The 19,481-nt window shown below is 31.0% G+C and overlaps 2 protein-coding genes across 4 annotated transcripts; one reads left to right on the forward strand and one right to left on the reverse strand.

Moving 5' to 3' along the window:
• Positions 1 to 2,395: 2,395 nt before the first annotated feature.
• LOC106796303 (uncharacterized) lies at positions 2,396 to 4,409 on the reverse strand. Of its 3 annotated transcripts, none has more exons than XM_041010008.1 (3): positions 4,027 to 4,409; positions 3,900 to 3,960; positions 2,396 to 2,683 (listed from the first exon to the last, which is right to left on the reverse strand). In XM_041010008.1, the coding sequence occupies exons 1-3, from the start codon at positions 4,407 to 4,409 to the stop codon at positions 2,582 to 2,584; spliced, it is 546 nt and encodes a 181-aa protein (XP_040865942.1). In that variant the 3' UTR covers positions 2,396 to 2,581. The 3 variants fall into 3 exon arrangements, with proteins under 3 accessions (XP_040865942.1, XP_040865943.1, XP_014623512.1); XM_041010009.1 differs by having other exon boundaries at positions 2,396 to 2,714; XM_014768026.3 differs by lacking the exon at positions 3,900 to 3,960.
• Positions 4,410 to 4,627: 218 nt separating this feature from the next.
• LOC100813501 (obg-like ATPase 1) lies at positions 4,628 to 14,942 on the forward strand. The gene is made up of 12 exons (XM_003546219.5): positions 4,628 to 5,023; positions 5,319 to 5,486; positions 5,701 to 5,824; positions 5,940 to 6,031; positions 6,420 to 6,518; positions 6,762 to 6,875; positions 8,270 to 8,334; positions 9,835 to 9,951; positions 11,491 to 11,566; positions 12,242 to 12,334; positions 13,896 to 13,946; positions 14,698 to 14,942. Exons 1-12 carry the CDS (start codon positions 4,937 to 4,939, stop codon positions 14,794 to 14,796), a joined length of 1,185 nt encoding a protein of 394 aa, XP_003546267.1. The 5' UTR covers positions 4,628 to 4,936; the 3' UTR covers positions 14,797 to 14,942.
• The last annotated feature ends 4,539 nt before the right edge of the window (positions 14,943 to 19,481 follow it).

Genomic DNA, 19,481 nt, shown 5'->3' on the forward strand with positions numbered 1-19,481 from the left:
CTGCTTAAAAAAATCATATTGTATATCCAATTTTAAATTGCTTACACTATTAGTCAATTTGTATAATAAAGATCAGCAAAAATAAACATTGTAATCCATTTTTTTATGCAAATTGAAAGGGAAGAAAATTTGGTTTATGTTGATTGTTAATTCGTAATCAACCCCCTTATGATTATATGTGAATAGTTTTATTTTGTTATTTTACTTCAAAACTTATACAAGGATGTTTGATAAAAAATGAATACTTTTTTTACTGCATGAAAAATGAATACAAGAGTGTATGTTTTATAACAGAAGGCAATGATTTTATTAATAAAATATTGAGGTATATATTTAATAAAAGTAAATAATGTAGCACCTTGGTGTATATTAAAATTAAGCATTGCATATATATATATATATATATATATATGAAATATTTTACATAAAATTTGATAAAATAAATATCTCACTATATTAAAAATAAAATATTACTGTACAACGAAGGAATAAATAATAATTTAAAATTAAACAGTGTCGTGACTTGTTAATGATATTTATAAGAACAACTTTGAATTGCAAATTCTCCAAATTTCTCAGGAGAGTCACTCATTCCATATTCCAATTCAATTGGATACTAGTAAAAATGAATTCAGGATTATAAAAAGAAAAAATTAATTATTTTTTGGAGAATACAATTAGAATTAGAATGTGTAATGTGTAATAAGACTTTTGTATTTTTTAAACATGCATTGATTAAACTTTAGCTATAGATTTGTCTATCTTTTTTGCAGTTATATTTGTTTGGAAGAACACATAATATGTGTGCTTTTTCTTATCTTGCAGTTTCTCTATTTAATATTAAATAGAAAAATTATAAAATAAGAAGAATTATCACAATTTCTTGATAATTTCATATAATATCGGTTTCATATATACGGATGGATAAGATACATAATCAGATAATATGCGCGTAACTATTCAAATTTATATTCTAGAGTTTAGATATATTGATTGTTTATAATTGGAATGGAGAATTTTTTTCCAATAAACAAGTAATGTTGATTGGTTATGTATTAATTTTATTTTCTTATCTACTCACCTTCTATTCAAGGATGCTATTGGGCTGACATTCCTTATTAAAAGGGCTTTTTTGTTCTCGTTATTATTTTTGTTAACTTTACACCCATTTTTTACAAAAAAAAAATACAGACAAAAATATTCTTATCAGATTTACGTTTATTAAGTTTCCTCTGTTGTGTATCTCCACAATATATATTTCTTGATATACACAAAAAAATGTAATTTTACTTTGGGTCCATAGAAGATATGACATGATACGCTATTCAAATATGTTTCGGTTTTGTATCTCAACAGATTTGCTTTAGATGTATAGTTCAAATAGAATTAGGTTGTGTATCTCAATAATATCTTGTCAAGATGCATAAAGAAAACTTATTTTTGTTAAAGGTAATTTTTTAAAGGTTGGGGGTGAAATTTAAAAAATTGGGTTTGAGAACAACAAATTCTCTTCTATAGTTGAGGTTAGTTTGTTTTTGTTGTTGGGCCTTGGCCTCTCTTTAGAAAGAAAAAAAAAAGAGACAATGGACAATAATTTTTATACTATTAATTAATAAATTAGAGGGCGAGCCCTGATGCAGCGGTAAAGTTGTGCCTTGGTGACTTGTTGGTCATGGATTCGAATCCGGAAATAGCCTCTTTGCATATTTTTATTAATTAATAAATTAGAAGTCAAGCTATATATGACTTTGAAGATATGTGTTAAAAAAAGTCAACCAATTTATAATAATATAATAATTTCTAATTAAATGACAATATATTTTTTACATTGTTAATGAATTTAAATTAAATTATAATTTTAATATTTTTGATGTGTATCTGTTATTAAAAATAAAATTTCAATGAAAAAATTAAGTTTTTAATTAGACCATAAATATTTTTTATTGGAGTCAATCATGTTTAAATTAAATAAGATGATTATAGATAAACAAAGTTCTCCTGGGAGGATATTCGACATAGTTAGTGGTGGACCCAAGTTGTGCCTAAGGTTGCAAATGGGTCCCTGACTTTGAGAGAAACATAAGACCCCAAGTTTTCTACTTCCCTTGGTTCTGGAATTCTAGCTGCACAAACTGATTTGGCTTTGACAATATTTCCTTGAACATCATCTCTAATGCAAAGTTGAACTCAAAAAACAATTTTACTCCTTGAAAATCAATGTTGCACTTTAGGAGACCTTGGCCTGATTGTTCTCAAGCAAGAGTCATTGTTTGTTACATCGTGTTAGTTTTTTGAAATATTTCGACGAGCATGGAGTCATTCATTGAAGAACTGCAAGGTTAGGGAAATCGAAATATTTCAAGAAGAGCATGTTTTTAAAGTTAATGATCTGTTTTTTTTTTAAAAAAGTAGATGTGATGTATTATTTAAGAAGAAGAAAGGCTCAAGGGTCGTACATCATCAGACACAAAAATTCACAGAAATTCCAAATCTCCAAGCTGTAAACACCAGTCAAACCAGACAGCAACTCATGACATATGTGGGAATGGACTGTACTTTGGACAAAATTCTCTACCATTAATTAAAATTGAGAACGAGATTGTTGAAGCACATCTCCTGATAAGATTGCACCATCTTGAAGGGAAACTCGTATGAACAAGGATCTTTTCTGAGAAGTATCATTCTACTCTCCCATAGGCCATCCACATGTCAAGCTTAAAAACTGGGTTAGATTATTGTCTAATTCTCTAATTATTAAGTGGTTCAATTCAATAATATTAACCGTTCAATCTGAATTATATATTTAATTGATAAAAAAATTTAATTAAATCATTTTAAATAATTAGAGGATCTAATTGAACCACTTAATAATTGATCTAATTGAACATTAAAATAAATGAGAGAACTAAAATAATAATTTAACCTAAAAATTGTACGTTAATAATATTCAAAAATTAAAGTGCTAAACCACTGAGAGTTAAAACATGATTTTTGGTGATGTTAGCTTATACTAACTAGTTGAAGAGAATGTGAGAGTTGTTATAAAATTTTGATACTTATCTACAATTTCCTATAGATAAAAAAAATTAAAAAAAAAATTATATTCGTCTATTGATTCTCAAATTATTTGATAATTTTTTATTCTGTAAATCTAATTTTATTAATTATATTTTTATACTAAAAGAATAGATCATGAAATTAGTTTGTATTTGCAGCAACTTGAAACCTTAGGAGACAATAATGATTTTTTTTCATCTATGAGAGCTTATTTAAGAGGTAGAGCTTAATGCCACTTAGGGTTATAAGCGAATCTGATTTAATTGACTTTATTTTTTTCTGTTTATTTTAAAATAATAACATTGTTTTATGAATTAATTATATATATATATATATATATATTTATGATTTATTTATTTATTGTTTATTATGTGAATAGTACAATATTATATGAATATTGATTTTTAAAATGTTCTTACTATCATTCTCTTAAAAATAATATCTTTATTATTTTTAAGTTTGAGATTTTTTTAAATTTTTTTCCAAAAACTTAAAAATGTGACTTTTTCAATAGTCCGATAATCACCTCTCTATCCAATCCAATCCAACTAATTGAATTTAGTTAAATTAGATTAATTAAATAAAAAAAATAAACTAAATCTAATCCAATCCAATTAAATTAAATTAAATTAAATTAAATAAATAAATAAAACTCACTCCAAACCAAACCACTTAGACTCCTAGCTCAGATAAACGATTTGTTGATTCAAAAGATGACAATATATGACAATTTTAAAAATCTTAAAGACCCATTAAAAAATTATATATCGAATACCCGATTATTATTAATTATTTTTTTAATCAGAGACATACATCTTGTAAAAAAAAAAAGAGAGACGTACCTCAAAATTTGGAAATATTTCAAAACCAAAGTAATTTAAGGCCAAGGCTAAGATGAACCGCCTATCAAGTAAATTTTAGCCAATAAATTAATCTATCTCATTAGTTTATACAATATATCTAACACACCTGATTATTTCTCCCCGATCCCAACAACCGTTCATCGCCGCAGGAGGCAATTTCCGACGACGCCGTTTCAGACATTCCCACAACATCAGAGTGAAAATAGAAGAAATCCCCAAACCTAAGAACCAACGCCGCCACCACCATTCCTCCCCCCTTCCCAACTCCGATCTCGCGTTTTTGCCGTTCTTAACTCCAGCTTGGTGACTTCGCCGCCGTCTTGGCACAACATGGTGACTCCCCATCGCGACTCTGATGTTTCGGTTGTGGCTTCGCTCCGATCTCCCATCTCCAATTCCGCAAATATGCTCTAAAGCCTCATCGACCTCCTCGCCATGAACCGTGCCAAGACCTGTGTACAAGAACGATCTTGAAGAAGGCTTCCTCATGTTTCTTACTTGTTGCGGCGCTCGCAGATCTCCGATTTCAAGGTCCGAATCTGCCGGAGAAACAAATGGAATGCTAATGGTGGATGGTGATGAGGCTGCCGAAAGTGGTAGAGAGAGAGGGAGGGAGAATCAGGTTAAAGATTTGGTGACCTATGGTGGTTGGCAGCAATAGTTGCTAGGGAGAGAAATTTGTGGGAGCGATAATCTGGCGCAAAATATGTAAGTATGACCTATGGAATGAAATTAATCTAACGGTTCAGAGTTATGGTCCGAAATTAATCTAACGGTTCAGAATTATCGTCCAAATTAGACCATTTGAAATACTTCTCCACTGAAGTAATGGTCAGTAATTTAATCGTAAAAGAAAAAGGAAAAGTCTGAACAAACATAAAAAAATAAATAAAAAATACGGTGAGCATCTTGTTTGGCTTTCCCTTCATACAAAACCCTACAAGTCACGAATTTGAGATTCTAAGACCCTCCTCTCTCTCGTACTTCATCGGAACCGAAACCCTTCGCCGCAAAAAATGCCTCCCAAATCTGCCAAATCCAAGGAAGCTCCAGCTGAGCGACCCATCCTCGGTCGATTCTCTTCTCACCTCAAAATTGGCATTGTATGATTCTTATTCTCTCTCCAAATCCACAAATTTTCGATTTTGACACTATCCTCACCTACCCTTTTGCAATTACAAAAATGGGTCCTCCCTCTTTCGGCTTCATGTTCATGCTTGATTGATTTTGTTTCCAACTTGCTGATTTTTATATGATAGTTTCAGACAATAGTTGCTATGCATTGGAACTGAACTATAACCATTTAGATGCTGTCTCTTTGTTTTTAAATGCTTGATTGAGTTAGTGAATTGAAATCTTTAGTTTTTCATGTTAGTTAGTTGTTCCTCCCTTGTTCAGGTTGGCTTGCCAAATGTTGGAAAATCTACTCTCTTTAATACTCTCACCAAGTTGGCAATACCTGCTGAGAACTTCCCCTTTTGCACCATTGAGCCTAATGAGGCGCGGGTCAATGTACCCGATGAACGGTTTGAGTGGCTTTGCCAATTATTCAAGCCAAAAAGTGAGGTATGTAATGGAAGTTCACTTTTGTTATTAGTGAATCTGTGGTGGCCTTGTTAGTTGAAGTTCACTTTTGTTAATCTGTTAGTTAGCTTACACTCAAGCTGTACCCTGCTTTTAATTCTATTTGTTGCACCTGACATTCTGTTAGTTGTTTGTTATTTGATGGATCGGTCTTTCTTTCCTGTGTCGTGACGTGTTTATTGAAGTTGTAATCCAGGTCTCGGCTTTCTTAGAAATCCATGACATAGCTGGATTGGTCCGAGGTGCTCATCAGGGGCAAGGATTGGGGAATAGTTTTTTATCTCACATCCGTGCTGTGGATGGCATTTTCCATGTTCTACGTAAGCTGATGCCTAATCTTCTTTGCTCACTTCTTTTGTTAGTGCTGTATTTTGAGTTTATGACATTGTGATGTCAATTTGGGAGTTATTAACCTAGAGCCTTGCTGCTTGTTAGGTGCATTTGAGGATCCGGACATTATTCATGTTGATGATACTGTTGATCCAGTCAGGGATTTAGAGGTCATTACTGAAGAATTGCGGCTGAAGGTATGCATAATTAGCAACTTTATTTGTCATAAAAAAGTAGCTTTTGAACCAACAATTGTTTTTACTTTTGCTTGATGAAACATGATTTTTATTGATAATTTGCAAAGCATGTGCTCTTTTAAAGGGGGGGGGGGGGGGAGGCTGGGGTTCCTAACAGGTATATGGAGCAATTGGGTAGCTTTGCTCCATTGTATCAGTTTTCTTCTTTGTTTGACCTTTTTTTTAGCATTAAGGAGATCTCTCATCCTCCATTTTGTTGTAATTTCTTCTTTTCATCTTGATGAATTTATTCTTTTATGTAAATATAAAGTTTATACCTTTTTTGATAGATCTGTTTGTATCCTGTAACATAACTTCTAAGCCTTCCTCCCTTTGCAAATCATTCCAGGATATTGAATTCATGGAAAGAAAGATAGAAGATATTGAGAAAAGCATGAAGAGGAGCAATGACAAGCAGCTAAAAATCGAGCTCGAATGTTGTCAAAGGGTCTGACTTTATCTTTTGAGCATTATATGATTCATTTTTCCCCACATTGATGAAATGGCCATCTTTTGTTTTGTATATTTTATATATTTTGCATTTTGCTCCGTACCTGCAACCAGCTGTATTTGCCAAAATAAATTGGCACAATTTCCTTACATGTAGAATCACGTAATATTTATGTCATCACTTAATTGTCACCGTCACATTTTTCCTCTTCTCATATATGAAAATTATGCATGTCTTCAGGTGAAGGCATTGCTTGAGGAAGGAAAAGATATACGTCTAGGGGATTGGAAGGCTGCTGATATTGAGATTTTGAATTCCTTTCAGTTGCTAACTGCCAAGCCTGTTGTATACTTGGTAATGTTCTCTCCCCCGAGTAGAAAATTTGTTTGACTTTGGAGTGCAAAAGTCCTTATTGTTTATTATGTACCAGTTAGCACTTAGCAATGCCTGTTGGATACTTTTTCAGATAAAAATACCTCATCTTTTGTTAATTTCGCTAGTAATGTTTTTTCAGTTCTTATTATGGTTTTGAGGTTCATATTAGTGAGCATGCAAATGGAAGAATGATACTAAGTAGATGATGCTGATATTTTGTTATTAACCTTGGCTTCCTTTCTCTACTTTGCCTTGTTTTTCTTTACGTACATCCAGCAACCTAGTTTATGAAACTATCATTGTATATGTGCATGTGTTATATGACAAATGAAAAGTATTTAATCAAGAAAACATTGAGTTAGTAGATTATCTGTATATCTTATGGGGAGATAAGCTGTAATGTATGTCTTTTGATACTGTATTTTATTACAAATTATTTCTGGGAATAAAAAATGCTTTCTAGTGCTCAATAACTTTGGGATATGTCTAGATATATGTTCAGAGATGTCTCCATTTTTTTTTCATGTTCGAATACAATTTGACACTGTTTGAATATGGCTCAACAAACTATGACCAGATGGCTTGGATAGAAGATTGATTATGTGGTTGCTTGTTGTGATTTACTCCAAATTATGTTTATAAATGTGTGATTGGTTGAACTTATTTTGAAGAAATAATTGTTTATTTTTGTCAACTTCCTTGAAGAGCTTTTGAAAAAAATGATTATTTCCTTGAATTTAGTCTATGTTTGGGTTGATGAAAAGAAATGGGACAGAAGTGTAATGGATTAAAATGGAATGAAGTGGAATGGAACATAATGTAATAAAACCTCAATTCCATTGTTTCGATATGTTATGATGGAATGAAACAAAATTCCAGTTTCATCTCATAAATATGTTATCCTCTTCCACCAATCCAAATCGTAAGTGTTGATTATTTTATATCCAAAGGCATTTGCAGCCACAAGTTGGCAAATCATGTAATCTGGTTCAGTATATCTCATGTAATAATTCTTTCCCTTCTCCCACACTGTGGGTTATGAACCTGTCATTCAAAATTCACACATACCTTTTTCTTGTGAAGACTTCCTTGCACTCATGCTTGCACGCAGACATGTTTGCATGTCCAAATAATTTTTATTATTTAATTTTGTTTTCCTGGGCATGTTCTATTCCAAAAATTTTGTAAGTTGCCTTATCACCATGTCTGTTGTGTCATAACTATAACATTTCTATGTTGGTGCTTTCTTAAAGTATTTCCCTAGTCACTGAGGAGTTACATCATAGCCATAGTCCATATTGTTCTATAGTGTCATGTACTTCAGATCTATTTATATAAAATTTCTACCTCTGATACCTAAATTTCATTCACAGGTTAATATGACCGAAAAAGATTACCAAAGAAAAAAAAACAAGTTTCTGCCCAAAATTCATGCATGGTATGTATTTATGTTTGTTTTTTTATTTATTATTATTTAAATATTTTTTTTCTTTCGTGAATCATTTAGACCTTGTCTCTCTCCATGACTACCTCTGTACGAGTATGAAGGATGCCAAAATTGGGTTTAAACTGCAAAGTATTCTACATATTTATGTGCAAAGTATTCAACAAGTGTGCACTTTCAGTGGCCTTTCTACTGAATTTTGTGCTACTTAACTTAGATGCCCTTTCAAAGATCTTCCTAAAATTGCGTTGTGTTCTTGGCAAGGTATAAATGATGGGATGGAAGAATGTTTCTATGTTTGGTCTACGATAATGGCTTGATGCACATAGGATATGCCAATTTTCATTGCTAACATTCCATTCCTGGTTTTGACTAATACCAGCAATACCCTAGGTAACAAGAGCACAGTGCAAGAGTGCAACTTCAAACTAATGAAGGCATCTTCTTATAGTTACAATACAGGTGGTGCATCTCAAGTGCACCTTTGTAATTTATTTTAAAATTATATGTCTAAACTTTTTATTATAAGTAGAAAGATTGTACTGAACTATTTGCTCTTCTACACACATCAGCTCTGTTATTTGTAGTGTGTTTGCAGTAAATAAAAAAGAGTAATTACTGGTTTAATTGATTTAATTACATCCTAAAAATTGCAGCTAATCAATTATAATTTATAAAGATAGCTGACTTGCATTTTACATATTTTACATATGCTAAATCTAACACTATCAACAAAACTTTAAAGAATTTACATATACTTTTGTAAAATTATCAGTTTTCAAGTTTTAACTATTATAATGTTTTCTATAAACGACAATTTTTGGAAAAGAAAAATGAAAGTTTGCAAATTAATAGCAAAAACATTTAATTTTTTTAAAATACTGTAAATATGATTCTGTGGCATCAAAGAAGACAGGTATTGGATGCTGCCGTACAAGTCTGTCTCATTGGGAAAGTAGACTGTAGAAGTCACATCATATGACTGGTGGATCGGCAGCTTGTGCTGACAAATTGATCTTACTGCTGAGCTAGAATTTTTAGGATTTGAGTTGATCCCACATGCTCTAAAGTAGGGATCCCCACTATTAGGTTATGGATTGAGAGTTTATCCATCAGAATACTGTAACAGCCTAGCAGGGAACACCTCCGTTCCTTCAGCCACACAACTGGCTGCATGACAATGGATTTCAATTCATGTAGTTGTTAAATTGAAATGATATTGCAGATTGCAGGTTATAGTATTGTTTCTGTTTGAATTTGAATACTAATTTCATACTGCTTTTCCGTGAAAGCAGTGTAACTCCTCCACTTGTAGAAGAAAATCTTAACTAATTTGGCACATTTTGTTTTTCCTTATTATGTAATAGTGTTTACTTCTAATTTATTTTCTTATTGTGCCTTATTTTTTGTTTTTCCTTATTATTCTGTCAATGCTTGGTGTTTCGTAATGTGAAAAAAATAAAATAATTATCATTGGACACCTGTGTTCTTCAGGGTCCAGGAGCACGGGGGTGAGACTATTATTCCTTTCAGCTGTGCCTTGGAAAGGAATCTTGCAGATATGCCACCAGATGAAGCGGCTAAGTATTGTGAGGAGAACAAAACTCAAAGGTCCGTTTAAAGTATTTGTTGTACTGCTGTTAAATGTTTGATTGCAAAATTAGGAACTCTTTTGTGTCTTTGCTATGGCTAATGTGTGATTTTGATCCCCTGATATCTTTTTCCACAAATTTAATCACTCAATTCTTTTAATTGCTATAATCAAGTCTTTTTGCCAGTTCTTCTCTACCCAAAACCCTTAAATCCTTATTTTCTACTCAAAGTAATCACTTTGAACTCTTTTCCGTGCAAAACCCTCTAATCAAAGCATTAAATTTACCATTGGACTTTACTATTAAAAAAATTCATGGAAGATGTCATCTGGATTATGATGCAATAAATAGGCTAAAAACATGGTAAAATTATTAATTTAAGAATAACTGTTCAAGGTTCTATTAATAACCTCTTTGCTGTTCTCATATTTGCCAAGTTATTTGATTTCGGAAATTCTGTGGGGGCTCATTATTATTAATTTTTTTAAATCTGGCTTTTGGGCTGTTAATTGATGGAGTACCAAGATTCATGAAGGGAGAGGGGGTTATGGTCGCAACTTGCAAGAGACAAAGTAAAAGACACTGCTTAATGTTTCTTTCATTATCTTTATCATGATTCCCTCTTGTTGCATTTCTTTCTTCTCTCAAATAATATTTGTTGAGAGATTTGAATGCAAAACTTTGCTATATACTTTATTTCTTTACTCCTTTTTTTGGGAGAATTTCTTATTTGTACTTTTCTGTCCTCTTTCTGCTATAAAAAATATTATTCATTTTATAAAATAAAAAGCTGTTGGTATGACTGTGTGCATGTGCTTTCTTGGAGTTTTGCAACTTTATTGACTTTTGAGTATTATCATGTTAGAAAATGAGCTACTACCCTTAATTCCAGTTAGTTTCTATCTCAGTCCCATAGTAATCAAATAGCTGATCCAGGGCACGAGTCTATCACCTAGTGGGGTGGAAAAGAGAGAGAAAGAGGGAATGGGAGAGAAACAGGTAAGGAAGAGAGAGATAAGGAGTGGGAGAGAGAAAAAGAGAGCGGGGGGGGGGGGGGGGGGGGGGTGCCCCCAGGCTTCCGGGGTTAAAAGAATTTAGGGGGGCGGGGAAAAAAAAAATTTTTATTTTTGGGGGTATTTGAAATCCCTTCATTTTACTAGGAAAAAATCCCCTATAAAATCCCCATCATATTAAAAATTCTATGGAATTGATATCCAAACAAGTCATTTGATGTTATAGTATTTTAAAATATAAAACCTCTTAAAAATTGAATTCCTCTCACAAATGAACTTCTGTGCATGTACACCATGTATCTATCCTTTTGAAGTGTTCTGAGAATCAGCAATGACCTTATTTAAACAATTTGAACAGACATACCTTTTTGATCACTATATAACTACATCAAGAGCTTATCCTGATTGCTTTGCTATTTGCTAGTACTTTTATCCCTTTTCACTAAAATTTTTAATTGAATACTCATTAACATTGAAGAGTAGATATATAATTATATTTTGTATTGTACATGCTACTAACATTGTTACATTCTTCTTTTCAACAGTGCTCTTACCAAAATAATAAAGACTGGATTTTCAGCTATTAATCTCATTTACTTTTTCACAGCAGGACCTGATGAGGTAATGTATCTGCATACCTACTTTCTTGCTGATAAAAGTTGTCTTAATTTTTATAAATTTGCTCTGATATTTGTACAACATCCTCACCAAACTATATTTCTTTTAGTTTCTTTGCTGTTGACTGTTAAGATTGTGCTCAAGTATAAATCTTCTTAATCAGTGTGTGATACTCAAGTGCATCTTTTAGACACATTATTGTAATATTTTTCATACAAATTTTATCATGCAAAAAGAATTTATTATTGGAATTGGAGATAAAATTTACAACTATAATTAATTAGTTTTGTTATGATAAATGATAAAAATATAAAATTACTATAATTGAGTCTTTTCATTTTCTCCCAATGTGCATTTATCACTTCTTTATTTGGTGAATGCATAAAATTACTTGGCCTTTATTATGCACATGAAGGAGACTGACATCCATAGATAATTTCATTGATTGTCAAGTAGTGATTTTGCACTGAGAAAGTAACTAATATGTAGAACAGTTGTTACTCTGCCATTCCACAGTTCCATTGTGTCTGAAATGCTTTTTCTTTTGTGTGTATGATAACTACAATTGCAATGTTTACAATAATTCACTTTAACAATTTTTTCTATACTTTCTCCATGTCTAACTTCATGACATTTGTTGCCTTTCATTGATTAAATAATTCTTTTGGGTGTTCTTAGGTTAAGTGTTGGCAAATTAGACGCCAAACAAAGGCTCCTCAAGCTGCAGGGGCTATCCATACTGATTTTGAAAGAGGATTTATTTGTGCTGAGGTGAGTTCATGAATTTGGACATTTCTTGATTTTGATCTTCCATATTCTTCGTCCTATATATGACTGCAATTATTGGTTTAACATTATAATTCTATAACTTTTGATTATGCAATCAGGTTATTTGTAAAGACTCAATTGCATCGCCCAATATGACTATGGAGTCTTAGAATGTTGCCCTTTTAAGAAAAAAATGATTAAAAGAATACCAAATCTGAACAATTTTGCATGTCTGAAGAAATTTAATTTTCCATTTTTGATTTGGGCAAGACCTTAGCTAGGTTTGCCCAGCCCATTTTCTGCATGACACATTCTGGAGTAACTCAAATTGATGCAACCATGTTTCCTTTGGCTTATTGGTAACCACTTAATGCTGCTTCTGATGCAAAGAGAGCAATTGCATTGAATAAATTATTAGTAAATAGGAATAAGAATCCTTTTCCTATTTCATTGTTTGTTACAATAGAAGTAAAATACCATAACTTTTTTTCATATATATTTTTTGTTATATAATACTAACATCTAAGTTTTTAAAAGGTTAATTTAAGATGAAATTTTAAGCGACTTAATAAAATAAATCTTGATATTACTTTTTTCTCTTAATGATTTTCTTATAATTACTATGTTTTAATTATGGCCGTATGCTTTGTGATATTGATACAACATTCAGATAAATGTTAGCATAAAAAACTACCTAAAAATATGAAACTAATAGATCTGAAATGAAAATTATACTATGGTGAAAACTCCAAGGTCAAGTATCTAAAAGACAAAATGACACCCCCATAAACCCATAAAAACTTTTCCATTTGTATCGTGTATTTTATATTTTATAAATTATAAATTATAAAGTAACTTGAGTTGTTTTATGAATTACTTAATGATATATTAGAAAGCATGCACAAAAATGAAATTGTATGGCTAAAAAATATGGAATCCCAATCTTCTTTTTTTGAGCAATAGCATTCCTCGAATTTGTGGATGAGATTAGGAATGACCTTCATTTTTTATAATAAACATAGGAATCCTTGGATTCCAAGATTGAATACAAAACAGCATTCCATTCCTTCACACCAAGCTTAGCATAAGATATCTTCTCCATAATTCACATCAAGAAGCTAATTAACCCTATGAATTTACTAAAGGGTAAGAATCAAATTAAACCATGCTATTTGAAATTGGGTCTATGGTACAACCTACACTGTTCACAGTTTGATTATGCATTGAGATTTGTTACAAATTCATTGATCAGGTTTTAATTTTCGAATTAGGAAGAGGTACCACATAATTCTCTTATTTGAAATTGCAAATTGAACAGTTTGTATCAATGATTAAAATGGCTTGCCACTATTTTCATGACCTATTTTATTTGGCATAACCATTCTTCTTGAGAAAGTGTTTTGTTCTCTTCACTGGTTATATAGTTTAATTATCATAATTGATCCGTTTAATTTTTTTTCATTTTGCTATAGATATTTTTTCTGTTTCAATGACTTCTATATTAACAAATATGTTCAATCTTGCAACAACTGATCTGGGCGACTGCTTCGGAATGTTGTTTCAGGTGATGAAGTTTGAGGATCTAAAGGAACTTGGTAGTGAGTCAGCTGTGAAGGTATGAATTTATTCTTTTGATGCAACGTATTGCTGTTGCTTCCTAAAATGTTGTCACAGTGACCAGCATCAGATTGATAACTGGGTGATAAAACGGAGAAAAATAGCCCATATTTTTCTAGAATTTGCTGGAAAAGTGAGGAAAGATCCTCACTCACCTGGGTAAGTCGAGATAGAAATTCAGGTCTAATACCTTAGGTTAATTTGGCTAAAATATTGAGATTGAGGAAATATGCTCAATCTCTGTTTTCTGTATCTAGATCTAGGCTCACTTTGCTAGAAGATTTTATTTGTATGTTTAAACTTGTTTAGCACTTGCTTTTATGTTATTATATTGGTAGTTGGTTCCTTTTTTGAGGGAGGCAAGTATTTAATGTAGCGGAACTTAAATTGATACAGCTGTTTAATTAGGATCTTTTACAGAAGAGTCCATAGAAGTCGTATTTTGGGATTAAGGTTTGACTATATGTGCTCATTCTTTTAATTGTTGGCTTTCTGATGCTTAATGCACTGAATTGAGGTTTAAATGCCATACATGTGCATTGGTTGCTTTCAGCATATCAAACCTTTTCGTTTATGTGTACTGTGCTACCATGTGCTTCCAAAGATCTAGCATCCCCCATTGCACTCTTTATTATATGTTTTTTTTTTTTTTTGAACCGCACTCTTTATTATATGTGTATATTACTGCCTTCTTTTTAAGGACCTGACCACTTAGTTTACTTTTGTTTTTTTAATGTGTTGTCTTTTAGGCTGCTGGAAAGTATAAACAGGAAGGGAAAACATATGTGGTCCAAGATGGAGACATTATATTCTTTAAGTTCAACGTTTCTGGTGGGGGCAAGAAGTAAAACCAGAGATTCATCTCAAATAGCAGAGCTGGTTTTGCATGGGGTTTGTGTCTTATTATAGGCGCCTACCATGTTGCACAATTTGTAGAAGTTTGAAAATGTAATTTTGGGACCATTTTCAATATTATTTACTTATTTAGGCTTAATATCTCTAGTGGATTTTGACCTCTCAGCTATTTTTATGATTTATCTATGCTATGCTACATCTTATAGCGGTTTTGAATGAGTGTTGATGAGTTGAGGCTTTTTTATGCCGGGTCAATTAATTTAATAATAGATGGGTGCATTCACGTAAATTTGATGGACTGGGAATTTTGCAGCTACTACTTACAAGTGAATGGCCGAATTTCATTTCTTTGGAGACGAGGTCTAGGGTGCGTGACCCAACGGTCTGAAACAAAAAACAAAATTGAGGACTACCGTGGGAGGCCACACACCTGATCAAATTAAAACTATTATTCTTTCCCTTTTTTTTTGCGATGTTTTCGACCTCGGAGTTTTCAACCTGTCGTTCTCTCAGGCATAGTAGTTCACTGTCACGGTTCCCTTTGCGTCTTTAAGCTTGACGACGAAAAACCCTCTACGAACACGCTAGTTGTCGAGGTTGCATTTCAGATTTGAGTTTCTTATTTTTGTATCAGATCTGAGGTTGGTGATGCGTACTCTTTGTGCTTCAAGTATTGTGATTTGAGTGCGACGATGATGAAATCCTTCACGAATGTGCAAATGTTGAAGTAACGATTCAGTTGTTTTTTTTTTTTTTTTTTCAAATCTAAGGTTGTGTTTTGTAGTTACTAAGAAATGTGCATTTGAGAGAAATAACTAGATCTGAGATTGAAAGGAAGAGAGAAATAATCAAATATGAGATTGAGAACAACAAGAACCACTATTAGATCTGAAAACAAATCTGATGCATAAGGTCCAATTTTGATATCGAGAATGAGTGTTTCCTCTTGAGTGATGGCGACGACGATCCTTCAGGCTATAACAGAGGGTTTTGTGGTGGTGATAATGGGATGGTCTCAATGAGGGACGGGTGATTGGAGACTCTGAAGAGAGAAGTTTTGGCGAGAAGGAAAAAATAATGTATTTTTTTAATTTTATCTAATGTAGAGGGAGAAGTTCCACTATAGTCCATACTTATATTAACCATTGATTAAAATCCATATATATCTAATGGATACTTTTTTTTTTTACACGGGGACATAATGAGTCTAAGTTACGCATCGTAGCCTTCGCTTCTTTGGAACACATTCAATGTAAAGAACTGTGTGATTTTTTTGTTGTTGTTGTTGTAAAGTTTAGTTTTTTCTGGTAAAGAAAGAACCGTGCATTTGGTTCACCTTGAATCATGTAAAATTATATTGAAATACAAACTAATGTGATTTTTAGGTGATTCAATGTAATTATAAATATCAACTACCTGTTTAATTAACCATATGTTTTATATAGTCATTCAATCATAATGTATCATGTATGATAAGTTTGTTAGTTTTCAAAATTAATTATTTTAAAGTAATTTGAATAGTGAATTGTGATTAGATGACAATGCAAAATTGTTTTATATAGTCAATGAGTGCATAAACATTAAATTCTTAAGCATTTGTTTATCTAGTTTTATCCAAATACACTCTTAATCAGTTAATGTCCAATTTCTCATGACTATTATAAAAAGAAATTCACACCAACAAAGCTGACCACAACCCAACCCTAGGAGTGTGCATTTAAAATGGTTTTCATTAAATCGTTTCCAAACTAGATCAAATTGAACTGATTTTTGAATTGAACTGATTTGCTTAAATAAAATTGAAATAATTTTTTAAATAAATTCCTTTCGAATCGAACTAGTTTTAAAACAAGTTAAGTTCACATAATAACCATTTTTTTTTTCTAAATTGCAATAGTTTTTTTAAAGAAAAAACAATTTGAAAATTAATTTAAAACTGATTCGATTCTTAAAATTAATTTTAAAATGATTTGAAATCACTTCGGTCTCTTAATCACTTTTTAAAATCAGTTTGATTTTAAATCAGTTTCTTAAAACTAATTTGATCCAAACTGGTCTTAAAATCGATTATCAATTTTGATTTAAAAATTGAGTCGTTTAAACCAATTTTGAACCAATTCAGCTTGTTTTTTTTTCTTTTCAAAACCAATTTTTGCGCACCCTTACCTTCCCCCTTCAAAGTGCATATTGCAAGCAATCAAAAGTTATAAACTCCTACTTAGTAGTAAGAGAAGTTCGGGGGGAGGGCGGGAGAAGAACGAATCACTGATTCGTCGCTGAGTCAAAACAAATTGATCTGTTCATCAACAAATTCACCACTTTGCATTTTTAATATTTTTAAATGATTTTCTCCTAATGTAATTGTAATGGGTGCAACAAATTCATTTCATTCAAAACTTTTTTTTATAATAATAAATAAATGGATTTAAAAAGTTAAATGTCTATCCTTCTCAATAACTATGCTTTCTTTTCCAGATGTTATAATGACCCGAATTTAATGTGCCCGACGTAAATAAAATCGTAAATGTTGTGTTTAGAAGCTCCGAACCTCTATCATTGGCTCATTGCAGTCAAATCATACATACTGAAAGTTTGTATGTTAATCACATTTGGTGTCCTCCTGCATTTAATATAAAATTGTACTTTATGCTAACTTAAAAAATAATCGTCATGTTTAAGAAAAACATTGTCTTAAAATAAGTGTGAGATTTAATTTTTAATATAATATTAATTATTTTTTCTCACTAGTATTTCTAAGTATTACCTTAATTTTGTTAATATAATGTTAATGTCAGGTTAGTTTTCTAAAACTATTAGTTTCTTTTATTTATTTATTAGTTTTTTTATGTATCTAACATATGTTAGAACGATACTTGTTTTGAAGCATTGCAAGTATTAGTGTAGTGTGATGCTCTCACAAATTTATATCTATCATAAGAAGATCCTTACTATCTCCTTTTCACATATTTGGATGTTTTAGCTTTTTTTTAAAAAAAATAATTGATGTTTTAGACTTTCAAAGTCCATTTTTTTCTCCAAATATACACTTATTTAATATTTACTATTAATAGTGTAAGTATAAAAAATTAATGTATTAAACAAAAATATTTTAGTCCAATTACAATATTTTTAGTTCGATTAAATATTTTTTCTAATTTTAATCTATGTGTACTTTAAACATGAAAAGATATGAAAAAAAGTAGTATATAGTATCATGAGAAATTCTTCCACCACCACCAACTGATTACAATCAGCGAAAGTGGAAAGTCGGTAGATGATGCAACCCACGTCAAACCTAATTTATCAGGAGTCAAAAAAAAGTCAGGTGTCCACTAAAATGAGTTTGACTTATTTTTTTTTTTAATATAAACTTTTAAATTTAGTTTATTCATTTTATTTTAGACTTTGTCAAATCTTTTTAATATTTTTTTTACTTGACTTTGGATATCTAAGTCCTAAGATCTTTGAATTGGTCAATTTGTGTATTAAATAAATTTCAAGTTTATATATGTGAAAGGGTTTAAGTTTTTAAATAAATTTAAAAATACGCTTAACAAAAACAATATTATATATTTTAACAAGTTATCCGATTAAACCTATAAAAAGAGTTTAAAATCTGAACTTTTACTAACTTTAATTTTTTAAAAATGTTTTACCTAATTTATTAAACAATTTAATCATGCTAGCTGACTTGATATAAATCAAGCTGTAGCCCATTATACTTATTTTCACTTATTTAATTTATGGTCTATTATTTTATACTAAGAATCGATACATATATAAAAAAATTTATAATAATTCAAATACATTGAACTTATGATCAATTTGGTTGGAGGAAAAAAATAAAGTGGATAATAATAAGGATAGATGGAGATAAGTAAGAAGAAATGATAACTTTTAGAGGTATTTGATTTGAAAGAAATATAAAAAAAAAGAATAAAAAAGATTTTTTTTTTCGTAGAGTATATTTCAGTTTGTTTTAAATAGTAGAAAAATACTTAAAACCACCTATAAATGTACTATATTTAGTCATTTCTTTATATATTTATATATATATACACATTTCTAATTGACAGAGCAAAACACGCCACAAATGTTGGCTATACATTGTCACTTTTCAATTTCACCAAGTTTAGTACAAAAATAAAAGGTATGGAACTCATAACTTGTAATTTATCTTTCTCTCTATTTTATTCTATCAAATACTCTATTTTCCATCTCTCCTTTATTTCCTCTTCCTCCTCCCCATTTTGTCTCCATTTATTATTTCTACCAAACACTCCCTTCGACTCTTGGAGGAAAGAATACATCTATTTCTCTTGTATGTGAATAAAGATGGTCACATGTATAATTTTTGTTTGAAAATTTTTAAATTAAAATTAAAATAAAACTTGTCTCTTTTGCCATTGTTCTCAAAAGAGACAATGTTCTAAAAAAGTAGTTTAGTGCTTGAAGTAGTATAATAATTGCTGTACTAAAAAGGCCTTAAATTAGTGCAACATTGATTTGTGGCTGTTGCCTCGTCCAATGGCAAAATAGTGAATACTATACCACTGAGATTTGAAGGCAGTCCCTGAAAAAACGTACTTGAGTGAAATAAATGAATAGTATTTTTTTATGGGAGTAATAAGTGAAAAAATATTTATTGACATTTAAGGGGCACAAAATGAAGTTCAAT

The sequence above is a fragment of the Glycine max genome, chromosome 15 (genome assembly GCF_000004515.6).
Source record: "Glycine max cultivar Williams 82 chromosome 15, Glycine_max_v4.0, whole genome shotgun sequence".
Classification (NCBI taxonomy): Eukaryota; Viridiplantae; Streptophyta; class Magnoliopsida; order Fabales; family Fabaceae; genus Glycine; species Glycine max.

Coding starts and splice junctions, on each gene's coding strand:
- LOC100813501 (XM_003546219.5), top strand. CDS start 4,937: ATGCCTCCCAAATCTGCCAAATCCAAGGAAGCTCCAGCTGAGCGACCC. Junction 5,487..5,700: donor TATTCAAGCCAAAAAGTGAG/GTATGTAATGGA, acceptor GTTGTAATCCAG/GTCTCGGCTTTCTTAGAAAT. Junction 6,876..8,269: donor CCAAGCCTGTTGTATACTTG/GTAATGTTCTCT, acceptor TTTCATTCACAG/GTTAATATGACCGAAAAAGA.
- LOC106796303 (XM_041010008.1), bottom strand. CDS start 4,409: ATGAGGAAGCCTTCTTCAAGATCGTTCTTGTACACAGGTCTTGGCACG. Junction 3,961..4,026: donor GATCGGGGAGAAATAATCAG/GTGTGTTAGATA, acceptor TTTACTTGATAG/GCGGTTCATCTTAGCCTTGG. Junction 2,684..3,899: donor AAATATTTCCAAATTTTGAG/GTACGTCTCTCT, acceptor ATGGGAGAGTAG/AATGATACTTCTCAGAAAAG.